This window comes from Cygnus atratus, chromosome Z (genome assembly GCF_013377495.2).
Source record: "Cygnus atratus isolate AKBS03 ecotype Queensland, Australia chromosome Z, CAtr_DNAZoo_HiC_assembly, whole genome shotgun sequence".
NCBI lineage: Eukaryota > Metazoa > Chordata > Aves > Anseriformes > Anatidae > Cygnus > Cygnus atratus.
In genome coordinates this window covers 77,015,834-77,034,543 of record NC_066396.1, presented here as the reverse complement: position 1 = coordinate 77,034,543, position 18,710 = coordinate 77,015,834, and the positions used below count along the sequence as shown (strand labels likewise).

General features: G+C 38.0%; 1 protein-coding gene across 2 annotated transcripts in view; it reads left to right on the top strand.

Annotated features, from left to right (window-relative positions):
* SSBP2 (single stranded DNA binding protein 2) overlaps positions 1–18,710 on the top strand; it is a 181,402-nt gene that overhangs the window by 46,648 nt on the left and 116,044 nt on the right. For both annotated transcript variants that reach the window (XM_035567553.2, XM_050716352.1), the window contains exon 4: positions 919–1,003. Coding sequence is in view for 1 of the 2 variants with exons in the window: in XM_050716352.1 (XP_050572309.1) it covers positions 919–1,003 (85 nt within the window). In the remaining variant the exon portion in view is untranslated. The remainder of the gene's footprint in view (positions 1–918; positions 1,004–18,710) is intronic.

The window sequence follows — 18,710 nt, the reverse complement described above, 5'->3', positions numbered from 1 at the left end:
AGTACAAGAATTTACAAATTTAAAAGTGGTTCCATTTGAACACAAAATCCCAAGTGATTTGTGCAGCTGTGTGGAGGGTGGCATATTCTTCATTCACCTTTGTGCTTTTAGCTACCTGATGGAAGCCTGAAAAAGAGAACATGTTTCTTGTTCCTGTGATGTCTGCATTAACCTTAATTTTGATTTTCTGCAGCAGAGCGTTCACATTTTCCACAATTCTGTATTGCGATGCTGGACTAAACAATAAAGAAACAATATTAAACAAACTTTATTCTCGGGATTGTTCTAGTGTACACATAATTTATTTCTAGAAATTTTGTGTTAGGACTCATTCATGTATAACTCCGTTTGAACAGGGGCGAGAGTGGAAAGACAGAGTATTGTAATTTCCTTTCGCTCCGTATAACCCAAGAGCTATAAAAGAAGATATCCATCTATTTCCTACTCTTACTCATACACCTGTTTCTCTAGGAACTTTTGTTTAAAGCACAGTATTGGACCTTGGAAGAACTCCTCAGTTTTCTCTTCCGTACCATGCCTTTTCATGTTATTACTGTATGTATCTGTCCCTTCCAGGGTTTTGTGGACATAAATAGCAGCAGTTGCCAGAGGTATGAGGTTAGGTGTAGAGCTTTATACCCTTAAACCTTGTATATTAGATTAGTTTCTTGGTTTATACTATGGTGGTTTTAAACGAGTACGGCACTGCTCGCCTCAGAGAATCAGATAACAGGACTCGATTCCTCCTAGATGTTTTACAAAGCTAAACTCTTTCATAGAGGTAAGTGCTTGCAGCTCTTGGCAAGGAAGTGATGCGTCTGTTTCTATATATAAACATGCATGTGCGGTGTGCACCATAAAATCTATGTGAGTATTACAATGATTTTCTCACTGTATCTCTAACTTCTTAATTTGCAGTGTATTTTGGGATCTCTACTGTGCAGCTCCAGAAAGACGAGAAACCTGTGAACATTCAAGTGAAGCAAAAGCCTTTCATGACTATGTAAGTTTTGTGTATATTTACTGTGCTTTCAGTACTGTATGGAATGTGATAGAGAAGTATTTCTGCATGACAGTATCTCAAATGCAGGTGTCTGTCACACATAAGTAACTCTAATGTGTTTTCTGGGGATGCCTCAGAATTAGGACTTCCTAATTCTGTGATTACCCATTGCCATACGGAAAACTGTTACTCATCTTAGAGATCAAAACGCTGTCCTGTGCATTAACTCAGAACAATGAATGTCCCTCTGTCTTTCCCCTGTGGAGACATCGGGCTGGTCACTAGCACGTGGGCCAAATCGAAGCACAGATATGTCCTGTCCACATATCCATACTCTGTCTGTGCTACAGAGGAGGCTGCTCAACAGATGTAATTGTCACTTCCACCCCCTGGCTTCTGTTGGGACTATACAGACTTCAAGCATGACTACTGTACTTAAGTATCACAGAACAAGATAAATGTAAAGTCAGACAGTTCAGGAGAACAGGAGGAATAACAGTAAAAAGTATTATGCCAGTTTTGATACATTTGAGACCCAGTTTGGAACACATCAGGGAGTTCAGTGCAATTTCACCTGAGAGGACCAAAAAATTAAAAATTAAATTTTTTGGGTCCATAACATTGAAACAGTTTCTTTCCTTTTTCTCTGTTCTCATTGCATAAATGGAGTACTCTAGAAATCTGGAACTGCGTTCCAAACTCTGGTTGGAATTTGGGTTCTATCCCCTGTGCCAGTTCTTCTCCACCCGGTGATTTCATTTTAACTAAGGAAACCCTCTGCAGGCTGACTGAGCTAAAGTCACACTCTCATTCCTTTGGGCCATTCGTATGGTATAAAAAGGGAGTAAATCTCCCTTATGATACTGTTCTGAAACCTCTTTCCTTCGCTGTATTCCAGGTCTGTCTTAAAAATATTTTGTAGTTGCTGCAAAAAAATATTTTTGTGTATAAAATTAAAATTAGACTTCAATAGCTCAATCTCTTACAAACACAAACCTGGAAGAACTTAAATGAACCTTCGAAGAGACTATTTTCTGTTATCTATTGTCACCATCTGATAACAGCTCAGGTTCCCATAGTGTGTGAATGACTGATGATCTTGCCTTTTTTGGACTATGTTACAAATGCACCATCAACACAGTTAGAACTGTTCGGCGTATTTTACTTACAGACCAATAATCCTTTAATACCTTCTCCTTAGTGGTTAGATTCTGAGGCTGACTGGTAAAGGAGCTTGGATAATTTTGCACTATCATGTCCATGCTACGGTGATCACTCTTCATAATCAATGAGAAAAAAGCAGCGTTGGAGAAAGGAACAAAATTCTGAGGAAATTTTCCACACAGAAAAGTGTTAAAGTCAACCAACTTGGTAAAGCACATTCCTAAAATTAAGAACAATGTCACTGGTGGAAGCACAGTTTCTGCGCTCCTTTACGGGTTCTGTTTTGAATACACAGTTGTTGGAATAATAAAACATTTCAACAGCTTTGTTGTTGTTTTCAATCCTTGTTATGAGAGCGAGGTTTAATTCCACACTGAAGGAGAGATAGCTTTACAGGAATAGTTTCTGGCTGCAGGGAATGACAGTAGTGAATCAAATTTGTGGAGGTCAGAATCCAAGGTATGACCGTTGACTTCAGTGGGGGCACTGCGCACTCGCAGTGTAAGGTATATGACAAAAGCCAAAAATCTGCAACCTGTAAAAGCTGTTATGAAATAATTTTCAAATGAAATCACCAGTTAGAGGAAAACTTAAATAAAAAAGTACTAGGAAGTCTGAAAAGGAACAGAGTCCACAGTTCTGTAAGCTCATGAGAGTTTCATCGATCAGCAAGTTCACTGTTTTAATCTATATAATTCTAATCTAGGAATTTGAGTAGCTGAATCAAAATTATCAAACTTTTTTTTGTCTTAGCATTTCCTTTTTAGTGTTTCTAACTTCCACAGGTTTTAGAATATTACATGGTCTTATTGCTCACTTCTGTCTGCATTATGGTGTGTGTTAATGGTAATTTAAAAACCTGAGAAAATAGTCAAATGAGTTCTGTTTGTGATGTACAACTGTGTGGTGTTTAAGGTACTCTATAGAGTGGTGTTTGATAAAGGAAAAATAAAACCATGATATTCTTCTATATGCATATAAATCTGCATAAAGACAGATGAATATTTATATCAGAAATACATTGGCTTATTTTATCAGTTAATTCTCCAGGCATTTCTAAAACCGTAATCATTTAAAGTGACAAGAAAACCTATCCATTGCATTATTTTTCCTCACAGTTGAGATAAACTTGTCTAATATCTAGCAGGACTCATGCTGTTCCTCAGTGTCACGTGCTTTTTGTTTAGGAAGGCAGTCTGCATCATGATAAGTGCACACTGTTGAAATCTTGCATATATTTAATATTTCATGAGTCTATTGTACATTTGTATTAATGCACGTAACAAATTGTTATAAAATACAGCCAAGCATATTTCACAGCTGTTGAAGGTAAACATTTATTAAATGCTTTGTGAAATGCTGACCCATGTGGAGTGTTGCCACCGACTCCAGAGGGGTCGAAATTCTACCACCAGCGCAGACCATCAGAGAGCCAGGCACTGGGCTGAGGCACTGATAACTCAGTCCTACTGTGAGACTGCAGGTCAAGGAGCAGAGCATTTGTAGTTGCACTGTCATATCTCAAAACTGTAATTGCCAAGTACAAAAAGCACAGAAGGCTTGCTTATTAATTCATACTAGCGATTCAGAATTTTTTATTAGGTGTGTGTTCTACTTGACCTAAGGAGAGCATTCTTGCCGAAGGTGTGAGTGGTCTGGTTACACCACACATGTCATGTTTAACACTAATTAGGCTGAATGAGCTGACCCAGTATCTTTTCTGTCTTTGCTTTTTGTGAAGGAAGAAAGATTTAAGAACGTTTGGTGGAGGTGGAAGGTGTCTGAGGATGATTTAATGATTTGTGAAATACTGCTGCCTCAAACAACACAGTTGCTAGTCAGTCTGCAGCACACTGAGCTTGACTCATAAAATGAATATATACAGGAAGATTTGATTACTTTTCAAGTTCCACAGTATCTCAACTGCAGTTGCAAAAGATGATGCTGCTTGATTCCCCCGCACCCTTAATTCTTCTACAAAAGTTTTCTGAATTATAAGTTTTATTTCATTATTTAGTTTGCAGTAACATTTCAGCCTCTGCTTTGCTTGTCATTTAATACAACTGAATATCTGCAGCTGGGCTTTGTACATCTGCAGTATACTTGGGGAAAAACACTAGCATTACCCTCATTAGAACCCATCTGGAGCACTGTGTTGAAGAAAAGTTCATGTGAACTTTCCTCTGCTATCAATGCTCTTTAATCAAGCAAGCAGTCTCAGCCTGTGTGTGCCTATCAGTCTGTGCCACAGAATCTCTTCTTTACCATTTGTGTAAAATAACAGGAAAAACATACTCTTTTACACAACTGTTATTTAAATTTTCTGTTACACGTATATGTGCATACATGTTTCTCTGTACAGTATCGTCCCTGTTCTGCAGAGATGAGGTATGGAAGTACTATTTCCGTGTATTCAGATTGTACTAATACACCTTGGATTTTTATCAAGCTAGTCAGAAGAGAAGGATCTTTCATGTCTGACAGCAAGAACATGAAGTGACTCTCAGAGTGGAGGCTATAACTGCTTGCAGTACTAACAATGCTCATCTTAGTAAAAACACAATAAATAGAAAGGTGAAGGGCTATTCTGGCTTTAAAAAGAAGTTTTTGTCTCCTCACCCTGAGGTTAAACACTTACAACTCATCCATATGATCTACAAGGGATTCTATTTTTATTTTCTATTGAAATTTGCAGTTGGATTTTTATTTATGTATTTTTTTGTCTAAGTGAATAAGGCTCTGAACTCATTAAGTTCACATTTTGGATTTGAGAAGAGAGATGTATGTCATGAAAGTGCATGTGCTGGTTCAGGCAGGTGCATGCTTGCCTTGAAATTTAATGAAAATTTCTTAGAAATACTTTGTTTATATTTCAGGTAATTCAGGAAAGAAAAATGGTGCTTGCCTAGGCTATTATTATTATTACAGTCATTTCAGTAGGAACAGAGCATTTCAAGAAGAAAAAACAACAACAACAACAACAACAACCCAAATAGATTAATTTTCCATTCAACTATCACTTTTGCTGGAAGAAAACTTCTATGTGCTTCGAAGTCCTGTGAAAAATCACTTACATGGTTACTTTTAGCCAAAATTTGGTCTTCACTGTAGAATGTTTTTATCTTCACAGTGTCCTAAGGAGATCTCTTCAAGTCTCTTAACAGATCTCATTTCTCTGGGTTGGAACTGAGATATTCTGTTGTGAGAAGCAGATTCCCATGTGCATGTTGTTCCTGCTTTCTTTCCGTCTCTTTATAAGCTGAAAACTTACTGGGTCAAAAGGGAAAATAAAATGGAAATCCTCTGATTCCTGAGGAAAAAAAAAAAAAAGAAGAAAAAGAACAACAGACTTTTAGAAGCTCCTTCGTAGGAGTGAATCTGACTCTTAGAATTGGTCATTCTCCAATTCTACTGGCACGGCCATTCATTCACATCTCTGGACTCTGGGTTTGGAGGGGTGATATCTGTAAAGTTCTTTCTTGACAGATGATTTCCTTACCTAGTGCTTAAAATCTTATTACAGTCCAGAAGTTTTTATGCCCCCTTTGCATATTGTACTGGAAGTCCTTCCATGTGGTATTGATGCTAGGAGGGATCTATTAATTCTCACAAGCAGCTGTAGTAAAATCTCGATTATTTTCCAGGTAAGTTTCTATTAGTGTCTTCTCCATGGCTGTTTGAAAGATCACTTTTGGTGTGAGTAAGGGTCTCTTGTTTGTTTTTGTGGCTCCCAAAAGACGGCTAAGTAGTTTACAGGATAAGAAAAAGACATGTTCATTGCCTCAGAGACTGTACAGTCTCATAAGCTAGTATCATATTCCATCTGATTTGTTAGCATGTTTTTATAGTAAACTGTTTGACAGGGAGCTTAGTTTTACTTGAAAGTTGTAGGATATATTAAAGACTCTGCTATAATGAGTTCTGTACAGGTGATTCCTTTTAAAGATCATAGTGATATAAATCAATTTTTTTTTTCTAGGGATTAATGGGAATAGTGTTTGGACACAAGATAGCTGATCAATCTCTTTGTTAGTCTTACATAGGAATAAGTTAGGTCTCTGCATTTATTGGTCTGTTTTAGGGGGAAACAGTTACCTCTTTCTTCCCTCTTCTCTGTGCCCATCTTTCTTCAGGAGAACTCGCTTGACCTTAAATGCCTTCTAAACCCTAATGTATCCTTAGTAGTACTCAGAATTTGAGGACTGAAGGTTACCATGAGAGGTTTATGATGAAACATTGTATGAAGGCATCACTGGAAGTTTGTTGGAAGTGACCATGAATCTCAAGCCTTTTTTTCCCACAGCACAGTGGCAGAATAGTTTCTATGTCATGAAACTACTTAAAAAACAACAACAACAACAATGACAAAAAAAACCACACTTCTGAAACCCACATAAAACTATCTTCTAGGTGAAGTTTTTTTGTTGACCAAAACACATGGAAGCCTTTTCTCCTTCAGGATAATTTTTGAAAATGGATTTGCTTGTCGTGTTTTCCAGGAGGTCTCAGTTCATGCTTAACAGCAGTCGCAATCTCTTCCCAGTCTATCAAGGAACTCCTCCTCTGCCTCTCATGTGTATCAGGGATGGAGGAATTTGTTTTGGCTGTTGATTTTCTTGCCTTCCCCAGCTCTTGCTATTGTGATCTTCTGCAGGCAGCCTAGCTAGGCAGCTTGTGCTTTTGGGTCCTCCCTGGCTTCTTGCTGAAAATAGGATTCTAGATCTGGCTTCCAGCTGTCTGTTTGCATGGAGCAGGGCATGGAGAATGCATGGTAACTCCTGCTTAAAAGAAAAAACAAAAACCCCTTTCTATCCTTCCCAGCTGTGGAGAGCAAGAGATGGCAAGTACAGGCAGAGAGTGAAGGAGGGAGGATCAGAGGTAATTTACAAAATGCTGAATTCTGTGTTATTCTTGGGACAAACGCCATATTATATTGCCATACAATCATGAAATACAGATTCATGAATGAGTGGAAAAGAATGTATTTCAGATCTCTAAGCAATCGATGGCCTTCCTGTGAACTCTCCAGTATATTTTTTGTTTCTGAGGTTCTTCATGTTTCCATGGGCAGAGATTAAAAGCAGAGATTCCCAAGCACAGGTCTATGGTTAAGTGTGATTTCCCTTGACTGAGGGGTGTGTGGGATACCCTGTGTAGTCTGTGTTTGGCCTGGTTTGCCCAGTAATGGTTAAGGACTGTTCTATTAAAGCAATGCTTCTGGTCTGAGTTGCTTGATAATTTCTTGCAGGAGTTCTGCAAATTTGTGCAGGAAGGCCCATTATATGTTTGCTGTTCATTACTGTACCTGTAATTTCACCTTTAGAATACCTTCTTCAGACATACACTTCTTAATACCTTGTAGATAGCTACCCCTGTGTACCTGGAGATTAGATTCTTTTTTAAAACTACATTTTTTTTTAAGTGGTCATAACATTCTTTTCATAACCAATATGGAAGTGAAAAGCATCTCTTTCCATACAGTCGTTGTTAGAACAATACGCTTTACATTTTATGTAAATGGTGTTCATTTTTACATATGAATGAAATGCATTTCTCTACTGCTCTTTCATTCCACAGAGATACATCTTGTTTCCCGGTGTTTAGGTATGGTTATAGTAAAATACTTTTGGATATGAAAGCTAGAAGAAGACTAAGGAAGTCAGGTGATTACCCAGAAATTTCCTCTCCAAATCCATTGTATAAATCTGTATGGTTGAAGATTACTCTGGTCTGTTAGAAAAATCAAATGAACAATTAAAAAATCATATTCAGTACAAAATACTTTTGTTAAGATGTCTTACAAGGGCGTAAATCCTTGACTTCCTCATATGTGCAACCAAAAGTCTGTAAATCTAAAAGATCTGGAAAAAGTGAAAAATTCTTACCTTCCTTCCAGTTATCAATTGTAAAGGGACACTACTATAAAATAAGGTGGATGTCTTTTTGGAAGGATAGTATTTACTGGAAGGTTTGGGGAGTGCAGTTGGTACTCAGGATCTGAGACTGATCTTGTACAATGGTATTGGCAGAATTACGCACAGTCAAGCTTAACTTTTCCACTTTCTTCAGCTTCTCAGTTTTATTGCTTAGTAGATGTTCTTTAATGCAATTTTTCAGAAAGGAATGGTTAAAAGAATGTTTCAGCCTGCCATCAAAGTAGGCACCACTTTCTTCAGGAAAACAGCATTTACTTGTGTCAGGATTTGATCCACGTACTTTTGGATGTATCTCAAGTAGCGCAAAATAATATTTCACTGTTACCTCCAAGACTTCTTTGCTGCTCAGAAATTTGCCAAGCTGAGAAGTTGGTTTCATTGGATTACACAGACCCCTTTTGTGGGAAAATAAGGATTTTTTTTTCCCCATTTTGTTTCATGCTAAGAAAACCCCCAAAAGAATTTACTTTCTCACATTTCTGTGAAGGCAAATAATGTTCCCATTCTGCCCCTGCCCTCCTCCTTCATCATTCCTTTGCATACAGTATTGGGTAATGTAGTTACTCAGATTTGAACTACTCCAAATCATAAATGTTAACCGTAAGCTCTCATACAGAAATGAATTTTTTTTTACAGTCCACTTATTTTTTTTTCTTAGTAAAGGTTATTTTCATAGGTAAATTTGTGCTGTGTTTCATGTTTAATGTGAGTACTGAACTATTTGTTTCAGATAGAAAAAACAGTATATCCTTCCCAAAATTCCAACACTTATCCTTTGAGTGGAGATTTAATTTTCTCAGAGTTTAGAAGTAAAATGGTTAATTAGTTTGAGTTAAGTGGAAGCCTCTGACAGTATAAGGAACCACCATCTCCCCTGAAGGCAGTTTAGCTCCTTTCTCATTGTTCCCAGAGGGAGGCAGTGGACATGTTGAAAGAGTGCCTCTTTTCTAAGAATGTTTTACGCTTCATTTTCATTGAGAACAATAGAAGATAACAGCCTTTCTAATGAGGGGAGACTTTCAGGGAATGATCTGTGGGAAAAAATAGGATTTAGTCATAATGGAACACTAAAAAGACTTATATACACTATATTTAAAACCATGCCAAATTTATGAAATAGAGCAAAACTTGTTGTTTTCTTTTGCTTGGAGGTAAGAAGAAATATGAATTAACAGGTTAAGAGAGAAGTGAGTGGTCTACTAGATATTGTGGAGTGTACAGGATAAAGTAGAGGACAAATGATGAAAGGCAGTGGCTGGAATGCTCAGGCTGCCTAGCAGCCTTCCAGAGTAACTTAATTGCTACAATATAACTGTGTCCAGTTCTGGGCTCCCCGGTACAAAAAAGACAGGGATCTCCTGGAAAGAGTCCAGCGGAGGGCCACAAAGATGATACAGGGCCTGGAGCATCTTCCCTATGGGGAAAGGCTGAGAGACCTGGGTCCGTTCAGCCTGGAGAAGAGAAGACTGAGAGGGGATCTCATCAATCTTATCAATGTGTATAAACACCTGAGGTGTGGGAGACAGAGGGATTTGGCCAACCTCTTTTCAGGGGTTTGTGGGGACAGGACAAGGGGTAATGGCCACAAGATGGAGCACAGGAAGTTCCGCACCAACATGCGAAAGAACTTCTTCACGGTGAGGGTGACGGAGCACTGGAACAGGCTGCCCAGGGAAGTTGTGGAGTCTCCTTCTCTGGAGATATTCAAGGCCCGTCTGGACGCCTACCTGGGCAGCCTGCTCTAAGGAGCCTGCTTTGGCAGGGGGTTTGGACCCGATGATCTTTCGAGGTCCCTTCCAACCCCTTCGATTCTGTGTGTCTGTGATATACAGGTAAAATTTGTTTGAAAGGTGATCTGCTTAAAAAAGTTGATATAAACACTTACATTATTAGATGCTTTATTCCATTACAGATTTCTGCATGGGCTTATTTTTCCATCTTCTGAAGACTGGCATTTACTTTATAAGTAACATAAATCCAAGGTATTTTTGAAGTTATGGCATATATTAGTGCCAGGAAGAAGGATCCACTGGTGGTTTTTGACCTGTTTGATGGAAGTCCCAGGACATTACAGTTTGTTCATTGCTTGGTTGTCCTGATGAACAGTTGTTAACTTTAACCATTTCTTAGAGTGATGATGCCTTACTGCAAAATTTCATGCAATACCCCTCATGTATTTGGTTTAGAACTCCATTTGCTCAAATTAAAATTTTAATTTTTGTTATGCTATAATGGATTATTTATGCTACTAAAGCAAAAGCTGTTTTACAGTTTAGGTTTTAAACTTAATTTGGAGTGAACTCAAAATCTTTTTAACCAAGGTTTTTAATGTATTTTGCTTTTAAGAATGACAATATACATGCAACCATGAGTTTACGTAGCATGCATTGAAAAACATCCTGTTTCTAAACTTTTGTTAATTCTATTAGTTGTATTTTAAAAATATCTTCACCTCTGTTGACGTACAAATCATTCTAATTTGTTGCACAGTGTAAGCCATATGTTTTTACAGCACTCTAGGGGGTTAAGTTGTAGCTTAGTAACACTGGGAATATTAAATTGACTAACAAATGCTCTGAATTTAGAGTTAAAGATCTCTTGACATTAATATTTAACACTGATTGTACATAATGCTCTACATCAATAAAGTATTGATCATTTGATCAATAGAGAGCAAATACAGGATTACAGCCTTGCAGTAACCTGCTTCCTGTGTGTGCTCTTCCTCTCCCACTCCTTGTCCCCTCTCAGTATTCTTTCTTCCGATGCTTTGTTTTCTATATCAGCATTTGATTTGATGTTTATTATGCTAAATGAGAGTACAGATTTAGGGTAGCCTTCTAATAAGTGTTTGCATTTAGAGGTTCCAATTTAGCTGGTAAAATTTCTCTTGGAGGTAATTACAAGAGGGTGTTCTGAGAACTCTGCTTGTGTATATGTCCATGTGTGCATCTGTACGTAGTGAGACATTCCTATCTACCAAATAATAAGGTAAAAGCCAGTATTACACTGATGTAAAGCGTTTTTATTTTTCTGATAGAATTATTTGGCTAGATTTGAGGCACTTTGCCTTCTTTAGACTCATAAAATGTAAAAGTGAAAGTGAGAGTCTTATTTCTGCACAATATGCCAAACATAGATTTTGTAATAAGCTCGACTGATCTGTTAATACCTCTAAGTGACTCATTTCAGACTTGCTTAACACATGCCTGGAAAAACCAAAGACTTATAACTTCCATCTGCTCTCTAATATGATGAAAGATGAATCCTGAAGATCACAAATTGTGGGAGACATGCAGCTCTTAATAAGAACAGCTGAACAACAAATGCCTTGTGAGAGGTGGTGAAAAACGAAGTAATGAGGAGGAAAGGCAGGCAAGCCTCTTGAGGGAAAGTGAATATCCATGGCTGACTAGAACTGTCACATCCAAACCTTATACTAAATATGAAATGCACGTTATATAACAGAAGTCACAGTGAACAGATAATAGCCTTCTTGAATATTCTGCCAAATTAATGCCTTACTATTACAAGCAATTGTGGTAACATGGGTTCTTGAGCTTCCACAGAATGTTTTATTTTAGCAGAAATGTGGCGGATCTCCATATTGGAGTATCTGTTTAACAAATGAGGTTTTGAAATCTTGGGGGGTTTTGATCCTCATGTTAACAACATTTCAAACAATGCAAACTTTGTTAATTTATTCACTGCAAATATGTAAAACTTCAATGTGTACAAATAGAGCCTTTCATTTCACACGTATAGTATTGCAGGAAAAAAAACACAACACGCATACCTGTGTACTTCAAGAAAAATGGTGACTGGAGTAGTCAAGGAAAATCAAAATTAAACTTGTCTTAAAGTGAAGTTCTGCTTTCCACTTTCTCATTGTAGCCTGTTTAAATATAGCTCCTCCTTAACTTAAATGGGCATCTCTATAGTGCTGTCGCACTAATGTGCATGAAACAGATTTATGCCAGTTAGCAAGGAGACCTATAACAAAACTCAGATGCAGCAGCCTGTAACCCATCAGAGGCTAATATGCCCTGCCGAGAAGGTAGTATTCTGCATAATTCACACCAAAAGAGGTGCATGACCTGTCTAATTTACTCTGACATAGGAAGAGGAAGACAAAGCTCATTATAAGATATATGATATATACACTATGTTCTGAGCCATTGACAATCTTGAAAACATTTTCCAGGTCTGCTTTCAAATCTGATTTCCATAAATGTATTGCAAAGCTGAAATTTTAGCTTATGAGATCTACAAGGTTCATAACTGTATAATAGTTGGATACATTCCATGAAGTGAGTTTTAGTATCTTCCCTGCTCTAAGGGAGAGGGAGGGAAGTATACAGATAGTGAATGTGCCTATAGTGGAGTATGATGTTATACTTTGTAAATCAATTCCACAGGAATAAGATTTGCGGAGAGATACGTAAAGATAGACACTTGAATCCCTCTGGAGCATGACTTCATTGACTTTATCACAGATCTACAGGGATGTTGTGATCTGCCTGTACAGATCTGATGGCAGGATCAGGAACTCTGGCCCTAATCTGGCAAACAATTTCATGGTCGAGTAGCACTGTGTGTGTGTGAATAGTCTCATTAAACTCACATATATGTTTGCATTATTAGGATCATAGGAAACAGGAGAAACAGAATGACCCATTCTAGTTTGCTCTCCGGTTTTAGTTATTTCTTAATATAGAAGCCAGCTTTTCATTTATTTAGTCTTTTTTTTTTTTCCCCCAAATGTTTTTGTGGAAACACCTTCTTCTGATTCTATCTGTTCGGGAAAAACATTTATAAATTTCTGTTTTTAAGGGCAAAATTGTTAAAGAGGGCTCCTCTGGACAGCTTCTCATGTGTCACTGCAGAAAGCTTTTTATTCAGTCCTAACAGTTCAATTATAATATTGTGTTTATTTTCCTATTAATTATATGGTTTTAACATTATTCTACTTTGTGTACACCAGCATTGCCTTTTCTGACTCGTATTGCCAATTGCTTTCTTTTTCCTGCTCCAGTGGCTTCTTCCCCATTGTTACACAGAGAACATTTGGTGGATTGGGGGCTGATGAATGACAAGATTATAGCTCCTACCACTCCTAAGTCAGATACAGCTGCTGTCTTGGCTCATTTAGAGCAGTTTACGTTCTGTATTTCCAGTAACTGCCCTCCTCCCTTGAAAGATAAACAAAATTAAACAGCCTCCTACCAACTGTTCCTTCTCTTGCTGTGTGATGGACATCCCTTGAGGGCCTGTGGAATCTTCTGTCTTCCTTGATGCTGGAAAGAAAGAAGCCTTCCTTTCACTGTCTTCTGGGAAGCTTCTTCCCTGAGCACGAAGAAGGCAGGTAGTGACCTGTCAGCATCTCAGGTTTCTGTATTCCCTTTGGCGGTGGCCTTTCTTGTTGCTCAGCTGTGCTGTTCTCTTGGACCTTGTCTATTTCCAGCAGCTAACTGAATACTTTTTAATTCTTGGGTAGTTAAAATGTATTCTCCATACTGCTGTGAGTATTCAGGCCAGGCTTTGGAACAAAGTTTCTTCCTCTTCCTTCAACTTTGAGATTCAATCCCAAGTCTTTCAACAGTGAGACAGACACATAGGGAAAATAACTGTTTCCTTTTTCTCTTAATAGGAAGAAGGAAGTTCCTTTACATCCCTTCCTTCATTCTTCCTTCACTGATAATTTGTAGAATCTTCCTGGAGGAAAATGAGTCTTGAAAATTCTTTTTGCAGCACTGTAGTATGTAGAGGGTTTTGTTGAAGCATCAGTTCCCTAAATCACATTTCTTAAATTGTGTAAGGAACTAAGCTTTCATTATTTTTTAAAAATATCTTTCTTAGACTGCTTGATTGCTTAGAAAACATGACTGAGTGAAATACAGAAAATGATTAGGTACCAAAAAATGTAATGTCCCTGGTGAAGCTGAACTTGCTTACGTTCAGTTCCCTGAAATCCAAATTACAATGAGAAGATTGTGTGAATGGAGTATCCAAGAGGGTGATTTCAAAACGGAGCTTTACTATGGTTTTAATGCTTTACCGTGTTATTAGATGTAATCTTGTGCTGTAGAGGTAGTTCTAGAACCTTTATAATTAGTCAGTACACATTTTTTATTTCCACTAAAAGAAACACACAAAATGTAACTCCCAGTTTTCTTATAGTTCATGTAATAATTTTATGAAATGGAATCTATAGGTTAAGATTCTTTAGAGTCTATTTTTAGTTGCTTAAGATGTAGTTAAACTCAGTAGTTCCTGCTGAATTGTCTGTTCAAGGTGTCTGCTTCAGGCTGAACTCTCTCTTCCCAGTACCTTTTAGCAAAACCAGTTCACTGAGGGTTTATAGAGCTATCTCTAGGCAGACAGAGAGATACAAGGAGGAAGGAAAGAACAAATGATTGAACACTGCTGTTCCTTTTGGAGGAACCATTGCATTTTGTTGGGGGAGAGAGGTAACTCACCTATTGTGGCCAAAGCAGTCTATGACAGTGAGACGTTTCTGCATAGTGGGAGCATTGTTAGGGGCTGGCATTGTTTTGTAAATGTTCTAAATACTGTAAGTATTGTCATTGCACTCAGTGTACATCTCCGTACTGCCCTCATGTGCTACGTGGTTGAAGTCAGAGGATTGGGCAGCTCAGCCCATCATGTGAAGCAAGGGTCCCACAGACAAAAAAAAAAAAAAAAAAAAAAAGCCTGACCATGTAGTGAGAGAGTATTTCTCCATGCTTACAGGCAAGGGGCTAGAATTAAAGTTGCAGAAGTCAGGGCAAATTGTCTTTAAAGTGGGTGATGTGAACTTGATAGCCCCAGGTTTGTGAGTTAGCGAGTGTGCATGCTTTGGTTCTTCAGTGGGTGTCATCCTGCAAAATGACTCGATTTTGTTCCTTTTAAAAGGTGTTGGGGAGAGCAGGGATGCAACATCATCATCAGTAGTTGGACAAGGTGATGGTAACCACTGCACTTTCCATAGAGCTCAATCTGGAGTACAAATGTTTGTCCAGTGGAGCTGTGCTGTGAATGTCTGATTTTGGGAGCTGTAGTGGTAGAAAGTGCAGTTTAAGCACTTCTTAACTGCATATTCTCTAAAAAACAATGCTCTTGGAAAGAAGAAGGAAAGTTAATTAACTAGGAACTTGGTCTTATAAAAAGGGGCTGTAATAACAGTTGGAGATCTCCAAAGCTATATGGTAGCAGAGCTGGCTTTTTATAGATGGTATTTTTTATTAAATCACTTTGTCCCATTCCAATCCCATGCCAGACATGCAAATTCTTTTGGAGAGAAACTTCAAATCTTGCCACAAGACCCTCTTAGACTTTACAGAAGCCTTTATACTGTTCTTCAATGACAATTTGGGCTTGTCCATGTTTCCTGGGATTAGAGAACCCTAACAAGTGGTGTAGTGGTTGACAGACCTATAAATTAAAAACTTCAAAATAAATGGAAGAGGAAAAAATGATAGTCTTGATATGTTTATTTTGCTCTTCATTCTTATTTTGTCAGCTGCCTAAAATGTAAAATAAATCTTTAAAAAAAAGTTGAATGATACTATGTGCATTGCAGTGTAGTTCAGCTGTCCTAGCTGTTCTTGTGAGCCAGCAGGGAATCGTTATTAATGAGATTCCTGTTCTCCAGCACTTGGAGAATAGGATTTAGTGTAACTCAGTTCCCCGCTGGTTCAAAAACAAGGCTGGCAGAAAGAGCAGAAGAAGATTTGTTAATAATGTTAACTGAAAATGGCCCAGTTAATGTTAAGATTATTACCATTAAGCCTAGATTTGAAAGATAGTTAAAAATTTTGCTTTTGTTATGTGCTTTAAAAATACATTTAAAGATAGCAGGAGATGAAAGAACTGGTAATCTGTGCTCTGATGTTTTTGAAACTGTGAATTAATTTCAGCTGTGGGCCCCTAAAGGTTGGCTACAAAGGTCTTGTTAATATATGTAGACTGTTTTTGTTGTTGTTGTTGTTGTTATTTGGTTGTTTTTTCACTTCAAAGTGTCATGAGTATGCAGTAGGTTTTATTGAAGTCAGATGAATTCCAGAGGTGCTGGTGAATTCAGAGGTGTCATAAATCTGGATACCTATTTAAGAGGCTGGGTGCACGTGCAGGCGCTAGGATATTTATCCTTGTAAATTGTGGGATTATTTGCTGTTTCAAACTATCGCTCAGTTCATACATGTAGTAATATCTTTGTTTTTGAAAAATAAGCATTTTTTGATGCAGGAGTAACACTGGATGAATGGAAGTGATTCCATAAGCTGTTCCCACAAAAGACTTTGTATACCCTGGTTCTGTCAGGAACTTCTGGTTTAAGAAAAAAGCAACAAAGTAGTAAAACATAGTATTTGACTACCTGTTCCATTCTGTTTTCAGATCATTCACAATTTTCGGAATTTGGGGGTAAGATCGAAGGAAACATTTCAAGAAAAAGATCGTAAAGCATTTGCATATTGGATTTCCTATTTACTGCTGACTGGAATCCATGTCAGAAAATGTGTTCTAACTTTATTAAATGGAGCCTGACAAATGTTGCAGTTGTTGAGATACTGCCTTGATAATAGCAGAAATTGAATTATTATTTCTGCATGTATTGTAAGCAATCACACACAATCATTACCTAAACGTGCACATTATGTGTTCTCCTGGATGAAGAATTATGTCAGTGGAAACTGCTTTTTTATAGTCATTTCTGTATTATGTTTTCGCTGAACAAGCAAACCATGCGGCTATTTATCAAAGCTGCAAAACTGCAAGATGCATTCCTTTTTGTATTGTGGATAAAACATCTTATTTGAACTTTTTAAAACATTGTGCAGTTACACAACCATGGTGTAATTCTTCAAACCATTTTTTAGTTTTATTTCCAGTGCCACTGAATCTGTTGATCCTTTCTGTAGGATGAGCTCTAACTCCTTCCTTGTCCAAAGAGGTTGTTACCTGATACTATCAACTCCTTCATAGATGTAAGTCCTGATCATCCAGGTTCCTTTTGCTCTTATGCTAAAACTTTGTTTTCATTGTCAGAAGCCTTTTTTCTGTTTTACAGTTCATGTCTTCAGGGATTTGGGGGACACACACGGGACTTCTCAATTTGTTCCCATTCTCAGCCTGCATGGCTTTGCTACAGAAGCTTACCTCTGGTTCTTCTTTGTCAAGTTTCTTGAATCATTCAGTTTCTGTCCCTTTCACACTTAGATTCCTATGCCTGATGTTATTGTCTGCTTAGTTTTTTGAGACCCTAGCGGTGACATTTAATCTCTCTGTTTGCCTTCAGTGGAAATTCTTGTCCCCAAAGAGACAAAATACCATTTTGTCTTTGTTGTTTCCCCAAGCGTGACTTTAAAAAACTTGACAAACCTTTACTTGTGCTGGTTCAGAAGATATGTTCCATGCCCTGGACAGTTGCTCAAATGATTAGGAGTTGTGCTGAAATTCTTAATATTCTAGACTCCTTGTAAAATTAATATGGTTAACAGACCTGGTCATTAAACTGTGGTGAAATAGAGTGAGGGTCAAAGGAAAAATAGTTACAAGGCTATGTTTTAAAAGTGCCATTTATGATCATTTATGATTTATCTTGTTTCAAAGTCAACAACATGCACTAAATAAGTGATTGACTTGAAAATCTGCCAAATGTATTTATTTCCAGAGAAGAAAAAATGCTAGATTTTCTTAAAAGATTTTTCTCCTGTCACAGCAGATTTGTTCTAAAGCCTCCTCAAGTTTTGCCCATAATTTCATCTGCAGTTTTCAGTGCTTCTGATATTTGGAAGTATTTCCTGAGTATGAAAGAGTAGGAAGTTCTAAACCTTGTACTTTTAGCCCTGTGCTTCACAACAGCTCTGGGAAGCATTTGTCACTCTGTAAAAATGTATTTCCATGCTACTTAACAGGTATCTCATGAATTGCCAGAGTAAAATGTAGCAACACATAGCCATTGAGTATCTAAACTTGGTGTTCCAATTTTTAAGTATTCTATATATTGACAGTATTTAAGGACAACTTTGCCAGAGTCTCCCAGGAGTGACCAGCTCCATGCTCAGATGGAGCACCGAAGACATCCTTGGAGAGGGTGCTGAGCCTCTGATCAGCACCAGGAGGTCTGGGTAGAGAGGACGAGGGCTTGGGGTGGCCACAGCAATTCATCACATCTTAATGTTCTCCGTCAGTCTTTTTCTACACGTAGCTTTCTTAAATGCCCACGTCATCATTCTGATAAAAAAGCTCAAGAAGAAAGCCTCTGCAGAATGCAATTTAAACATTTCATACTGAATTTGTTCTTCGGGTATTACCTATCAATGTAGACCCAGAGGTGTTTCATTATCTAATGTGAATTAGCGAGAACATGGCCTGGTTACTTGGTACCTGAGCCTCTCCCTGCCAGGGCAATGCTTCGGCTGCTGGAGCTGCATGCTGTGACAGAGGGGGGTTCCTGGTCTCCTCTTGCCAGCTGCTGGCACCCTGGCATATGGCTGCTTCGGGGGAAATTGTTCACATGCCTGTCTCTAGAGCAGTTATTTTTGTGCTTGGTTTTGGACCATGTAGCAAGAGGTGGTAGACTTCATGGATCCCTTTTTAGGTTT